Source organism: Dunckerocampus dactyliophorus, chromosome 13 (assembly GCF_027744805.1).
Source record: "Dunckerocampus dactyliophorus isolate RoL2022-P2 chromosome 13, RoL_Ddac_1.1, whole genome shotgun sequence".
In the NCBI taxonomy this organism is placed as follows: domain Eukaryota; kingdom Metazoa; phylum Chordata; class Actinopteri; order Syngnathiformes; family Syngnathidae; genus Dunckerocampus; species Dunckerocampus dactyliophorus.
In genome coordinates, this window is record NC_072831.1 from 25,076,755 (window position 1) to 25,084,504 (window position 7,750).

The following is a 7,750-nucleotide window of genomic DNA, read 5'->3' on the forward strand; positions in this document are numbered from 1 at the left end:
ATGGCTAGCAGTGTGGCTCTCTAGTGCTGTATGTTTGCAAGTTTTCTCCCGGACAAAACTCACAATGTCGACGCACCCAAAAGGCAGAGGAAGATGCAGAAAAAGTTGGAATTCTGGACGTGCTGAAGGGAGGTAGAACTTACGCAGCTGTAGGGCGCCATTACGGAATAAATGAATCTTCGGTCCGACCATAAAGAAAAAGGAAAATAACATAAGACCGACAGCAGCAATACATTTTAACAAGAATGTAAAAAGGGCTGTAACTGTCCGCAACAAGACCACGGAGAGGCCGCCTAGGCGGATACCACTGGGGCAGAGGCACACATGAACAAATTTAAAGCCATCATCAAGGAAGGGGGATATAAGACTGAACAAGTTTTCAATATGGATGAGACAGGCTTATTTTGGAAACACTACATCGCTGATTCAGCCCGTGGACCAAGGCGTGAGTCGCGCTTTCAAGGCCCTCCATATGCGCAACATATATATTTTTTCATATCTGAGAAAAGTGTATAAAGTGTGTGGTGAGGGGTCTTACAGCCTTAAAACATATACAATAAAGGAAAAAACATATCCTGTAAACAAAAAAAACATGCAGTGTAAACAAAAAAAACATATACAGTCAAACCTGTCTTAGCGGCCACCTTTATAGAAGGGCCACCTGAAAAATCCCCCCCAGCAAATTTACATGTTATAGGCCCTGTGTATAGCAGTCACTTGTCCAACGCAGCCAGCAGCCACCCATTTTGTCTCCCTTGGTCAATATCTGACTGCATATAGCGGCCAAATTACCAACTCAAGTAGAAGCTTCATGCACGAAAAAGTTTTGTTTTTCAATTGAAGCCGTCGTGTGTAGACTTTAATTACTGAGTCCTAGCTAAGTCACAATCATTCACAAGATCCACACAAACTGTCAGTTGTTCCACATAAAAAAGCCGTCTTCTTTTGAGCTTGCTATTTCCTGGTCAAACATGTAACTTTAAGAGCACTTGCACCAAAACATTACCGCAACGTAGGCTGGGAACAGGACGTGCTCCCAGCGACGCTACAATAAAAAAAAAAAACATATGCTAGCATGCATGCGGCAGCGGGCGCAAAACTGAGTTCGGTTGTACTTAACTGAAGTATTTTATCAGTTATCAGTTATTATTAAGCCTCTAGCTTCCTTTTAGTAAGTAAAAACCTTGGCTATGATTGCACTACATTGTCATGTAGACCTACAAAGTACACTTGGAAGAACAAGAGGTGAATAAATGTATTGCAACTGATGTGAAACTGATGAGGGGTAGGATTAAATAAGCTTTGCTTCTTCCTACTCCTTTTTGGACATGCAAAATTGTGAATTGTACTATGTGATGTGCTACTGTTTGACTCATATGCATGTTCAGGATGAATTAAAACCATGACCCATGAACCATGATAATAACAAGCCTAGTAGTGCTGTACAACTTTTATCAGCAGTCCGAAGTGCCCTCTACTGGTCAACATTATTATTATGATTTTTTTCCCTTTTTTTTCCTTTTTTTTCCTCTCCTGGTCAACATTCAAACTGGACGCCAACCTGTCTATAGAGGCCATCTGTCTATAGCAGCCACTTTTGCAGACTCCCTCTAGTGGCCACTATAGACAAGTTTGACTGTATAATAAATGAAAAAACATGTCCTGTAAACAAAACAATATATAATGAATGGAAAAACATATGAAAACAACAAAAATCAACTTCTACTACACGGATTTCACTTAACACTTATTTTTTGTGTTAATCAAGCACTGCTTCCCAAATGCATGTGTGTCTGTGTGTGTGTGCGTGTGTGTGTGTTTGAGAAAGTGGGGAACCATTTACTAATACTGCCATGTTAGCATTCACACTTCACAGGTGAATTTAGTAGGATTTCATACAAAAAGCAATAGCATGTTAATTAGTAGAAAACAAATTTCAGGTTAAATGGGGTACACACAAAGATTTTTTTGCAGGTTTAGTGCTAAACATACAAATACAGTAAATGCTGGCTCCACTGCTTGTGATGCGGTAGTTTTGCAGAATCTGTGTGTGAAAGAGGTTTGAGGCTGGGGCCCAAATTAGAGGTCACTCCTGCTCAAATGTGACCTGACCCACATTGACCAGAGAGGCAGCTACAAGCGGAATAAGACTATATGCCGCCGGGTCTTCCAGATGCCAAGGGGGCACCAACATTCAAACATACTGCTAGCATTATGTCCCACCTCTTCCTGATTTGAGTACGCTGATGTAACACACGCATGTGCATTCGTTTGTTGTCAGCTAATGATAGCGATTTGGCAACGTATAATTAATAAGGGTAGCTGTCATTATATGTATATGTATGCTTGATTGTTGATCTAAGACCGCTTATGTGTATGCGCTACAGACATGCACGTAAATACCAACAGCTGTGAGAAACAGCCATGAACGCCAAAGTTTACAACAATTTTTACTTTTTAAAAATATAGATCGAGTTGCATACAGTCCCTTTAAAAGAGTTTTGGGAAAAAAGCAGTTAGTGCGGATGTGCGTAATCTCTTGCAAATGGACATCGCCACCTACTGGCCTGGCATGCATATTACAGCATTTTCTGTTCTCCCTATGCAAAACATTTTAAAATACTTTAAAAAAAAAACAACGTGTTGTCCTGTAGGCTCATAAACAGAATCTAGGGACACATATTACTGTTAGAACATCATCGAAAACTCATTTTTGTATAATAGAGGACCTTTAAACATTTTCCCCCATATAGTCGACCCTACATTCAACCAAATGTTTCCGTTTTTGGTAATGTGAACTCTATTTGTTCTTCCCTGCCAGATCCCAGTAATGACGGGAGCCTTCATGGACTCGTCACCGAACGACGACTACAGCGGCGAGCACTCGCTCTTCAACTCGTCGGCCAGCGTCCACGCTGCTGCCTCGGCTGCCTCTGTGCAAGGCCAGCAGGACGAATCACAGTCCATGTCCAGTGACGCCATCTGGCTTTGGATTGCCATCGTCGCCACCATTGGGAACATTGTGGTGGTGGGCGTGGTCTATGCCTGCACTTTCTGATGAATCGTATGCTTCCGTGCAAAGACCAATTCTTTGAGAACCTTTAAACATCACCAGAGTGGAAGACTCTTTTGTTAGATTCTAAGATTCCCTTGGAAACGGGACACCTGTCCACCAAGAATCACTGGAACTTTAATTCCTCCTAAGTTTGTTTCCATGTTTCCCCTTAGAACAGAAGACACTCATTTGCCATGCAGAGATGAAGGTTAAATGGGGCTTGAGATTCGGGTTGATCCGGGGCCATCGCAAGCCTCTGTTGCCGCAAAGCAATTTAGGGCAGCGCTGTTTAATTATGCCTCTGAACATGGATGGTGAATGTTAAAAAATTTAGAAGGCACTGGGATTTTTTCATCTCAGGCAACCCTGAGGCCCAACGCCATTAGGGCTCATGTAAGGATACGTTGTGGATCAAACATGGACATACTGTACAAGAAGTGAACATTTTAACATCATTGAACTCCACTTACTGTACACTGAAAATCACAACGCTATCACATCATCAAGGCCTAAATTTAACAATGCGCTAATTCAGTTAGCCCCACATCTTCCTCTTACCCCATTGCTGATCATTACTAGCCATACGTTATCTTTGACAGGGTTTGGTCAGGGTGACAATCTGCTCGCTGTGACCTTGAGGTGTTTAACAGGTGTAAAGCCAGCATTCATTACAAACAAGTTGTGCTCTACCTGCTGAAAAACCTGCTTTGAAATGCTCAGAAATGATCATAATATTATCATGAAGCGATTATGTTAGCCAGTGGCCACAACATTAGGATAATAATGCCTAGAGAGGCATCAATTTAACAATGCGCTTTTCAGAACCTACTCAATTGGCTAAATGAAGTAAACAAAATATAAGAAACAGTAACAGCAACAGCATATAATAAACACATTGCTTCATGAATATCCTTCTGACAGTGTCAATTAAAACTGAGCATTGCTACATTGATACAGTTCTTGCTTGTGTTGAATGTCATTATTGTTGTCAGTGAAAATTAGGGATGTGCATTTGACAAAATCTCCTTCATCGACTATCAGTTAATCAATGAATTCTCATTTTCAAATTTTATATGGCAGAAAATATTAAGGAAATGCATCCAAAAACATTTTTGGACAAAGACTATTATTATAAACAACTGGCATTATAGTCTTTATCTTCTTCTTTAGCTCAGTGGTTTAGTAACTAGTTGAGATGAATCAACAGCGCCTCTGCTGGTTGCAGCCAAATACTGCACAAGATTGATCAAGAATGAATTCCAGACAATTCAGAATATGACAGATTAATATGTCTATCCCGAGTATGTTAACAAAATAACAAATAAAACACGGCGGTAGAAGCACAAAACATGTTTGAACATTTACATTTATTCTCAAACTGTGGCACAAATACCACTGGTGGTACGCAGGCTCCATTTGGTAGTACTCAGAATTTTTTTTTATTTATAAAAATGCAATTACATTAGGTGCATATACATGTGACATATTGTACAAATGACAACCAAAGATTAGATGAAATGTAATTCAAATTGTTCTTTGCTGAAATATGAACTCACGTCACAGGCCACAAGCCAATTACCTGAAAAATGGTGGTACGGCCGTCCCTCGCCACTTTGCGCTTTGAATTTCACGGCTTCACGCTATCATGGTTTTTCAAAATTATATAAATTAATAATTCATGCTGTTTTGTGGTCAAATATGTCCTACTATTAGTCACTAGCTTATAGTCACTATTGGTCATATTTAAGCAAATTGCACATATTTTTGCCTCAATTAAGCCTCTTCAAGCATAAAAATGGCTAAATGAAGTAAAACATAAATATAAGATATTCAGAAGACACATTCAAAGACGCTGGGATGATATGCAGTATTAGACACTGGTCACTAGGTGTCAGTAATGTTGCTGTAATGTAATGTCTGCTGCTGACACACAAGCACCAGACTTGACTGCCTTTATTTAAGGCTTTTATTTAAATTTTCTAACAACAGGCACAATAATCCCTAACACGGGCTACTGTTGCGCCCGTTAACCCATGCCAAGCTAAAATCAACCCCTGACGTCACTTCCTGTCCTCGCCACTGGAACACATTTACAGCAACACACACAAGTCTTATTTATGAATGACTTATTTTGTGTTATTATGTCTACTATTTTGGGTAATATGAGTGTAAAGGTGATTTCACATTTAGACATTTCTAATCATGTTAAAAACCGTAGAAGGTCATAGACACATTTTCTATCCTCTAACTACAAAAATATCCATCCATTCATTCATTTTCTATGCCGCATTTCCTCTATAAGGTTGTGGGGGTATGCTGGAGCCTATCCCAGCTGACTGAATGGTTCTAATTATGTTAAAAACCGTAGAAGGTCGTAGACAGGTTTTCTATGCTCTAACTACAAAAATATTCCATTTGTAAATACGAAATCCTACTTCGCGGAAATTCAATCATCATGGTCGTGTCTGGAACCAAATAACTGCGATAAACGAGGGATTACTGTACTAGCAGTTTGGTGATACTTGGTGTGTTTGAACATAGAAACGTTGTGTTGTTGGACCATTTTTTTCTATTGTTTTTCTATTAATTGATATACGCTTTAGAACAGAAAACATATTTCAGCTTCTTTGTTGCAGAGTGAATGCATTAGTGTTGTGCTGTACTTTACCGTCCACGGTCTCAAATGGAGACTTTAATCATGCTAATTCAAGTACAACCTACAAAGTTTTTTGTTCTCTTTCATTCACACACAAAAACCAATCAAACACTCCATTCACAAAAATATAACATCTTTACTTATTGATGTATGTGCTTTTTAAACAGTCATTGTATCAACTGGATTTAATTTTGTTCTCCAAAATGTGACCCTGAAGTGACCACATATAGTTTGACTTTTGTTGCTTTCCTCACCTCGTGATAAGATTATTTAAATATTCAATAGTCAAATGTTTAACGCGACTTACAACGGCGACTGTATCCTAGACACAAGATGATGTAAGTATCTTAACGAGTGTACTTGCTAAATCAATACTCTTGGGGGTTTTCAGGCCTGCTTTTTAATAACTGGTTGATGTATAGAACTACTTAGAAATGTTGTAAACCACTTATACACAATACTCCTTTTGTAAAGATGTACGCTTTTAGAATCAATGCGGTAATGTACATTGTATCCTGTAAATATCTGTATGGGAGCGTAAAACGTAAACAGGTGAGAAGTTGTTTTAGTTCGTTTTTGGTTTTTCCTGGTGGAGGCGCCGCACTGCAGAGTCATCTCAGTCGAGACTGATGCGAACGTCCGATGGCGCCGTCTGTCATTTTGACACAAGTTGTTTGGAAAGCCACTCTATTCTTGTGCGCTCTGCCGAATCTTAACCTTCTTTTTTTGTTGTTTTGGTTGAAACAAAAGATGATTTACTGAAAGTTTTCAGTGGTAAAGCAATGTAAACATGATCTTGTGTATTTGCAGTAAAAAAAAAAGCTGTTTCTGAGAAGTGTGTGCACTTGATTTACTGTTCCTATAAAGGCACCTGACTCTCTATGTATGTTCACTTTATTTACTGTGACTGACTGACTGGGTTTCCCCAAACTTTTTTAGCCGGTTAAAAATTTGAGACAAATACTGTAGTTAGTTTCTAAAGGACCTCAATCATTTTGAAAATGGTCAATAAATGTTAATGTCCATATGTGGTGCAGTGCTTATAAGAATGTGTAAAAAATCTATATGTATGTAATACCTTTCAATCTCTATGTTTATGATGACAAATTCTGGTTATTTGCAGGCTTATTATTACAGGGTCAACTGGGTGCCGTACAGGTTTCCTTTGCTAGTTTTCATTGGACAGTAATAATTAGTGGCACGTTTCGGGGCGGGACCTTCATCACACACAAGAAAAACAAGGCAATTGGTCCAGCCCAGTTACGAGAGTCTCCCATCTTCACCTCCTTGCTCTACCCGCATCACAATTTCTCATCGCCCATGTGTCTGGTAAACGTGGTTCAAGTTTGGCAGCAGTCAGACAAAATAACTCAGAGAAGTAAGTTTTTGAAGGACACGCAGTCATTTTGGAAATTGCCAAAATGTAATGTCCACTTCAAGCCAAAATGGTCGACGACCTGTGTGTTTTTGGGCAAAAGTTCTTTGGACTTTTGTGTGGGTCTACTCATAAAAGAGATCATGTTGCTAAGTAAAACTGACTTTAGGGTCTGCCTTTTGAAAAATTCCAGGTACGCTACCGATCCAATTTTGGGGTTTACATAGTTTGTCAATTTTCACCAGGATGACCGAAGCAGCTTTCTTTTGCATCACGTTTCTCTTCAAGTAGAACAAGGTCATCGGAAAAACATCACCTCAAGTGTAAACAGAATCTAAGAGATAGTATTTCTTTACACAAGCCTGTGCTGTTGAAATCACACGATAAAGAGAATGAGTCACTCGCTGAAGGTTGCGGCTGCAAACTCGCCGTCCGCCCCTCAGGAGTGGGAGGTGATGTCAGGGAGATTTAGAGATCACATTTGTAATTCTGTGAAGCTGCACTTGTGAACCGACGTGCCACCTTGCAGACTGATATCGCAGCTTGATTCAATAACGCCAGGATCAGCTACCCCCTTAAATTTGCCACGGGCCTTTTCTGGTGCCTCTCAGCGGAGGCGGGAGCCAAGCTTGTTTGTTTTGTGCTTTCTATCAAGCAATTGGTA

The 7,750-nt window shown here is 39.7% G+C and overlaps 1 protein-coding gene across 1 annotated transcript in view; it reads left to right on the forward strand.

The window, feature by feature from the left end:
- LOC129192656 (uncharacterized protein C14orf132) overlaps positions 1–6,670 on the forward strand; it is a 48,377-nt gene extending 41,707 nt beyond the window's left edge. Inside the window, exon 2 of the mRNA XM_054796898.1 lies at positions 2,822–6,670. Within this exon, the coding sequence (XP_054652873.1) occupies positions 2,822–3,058 (237 nt within the window). The 3' untranslated portion in view covers positions 3,059–6,670. The remainder of the gene's footprint in view (positions 1–2,821) is intronic.
- The last annotated feature ends 1,080 nt before the right edge of the window (positions 6,671–7,750 follow it).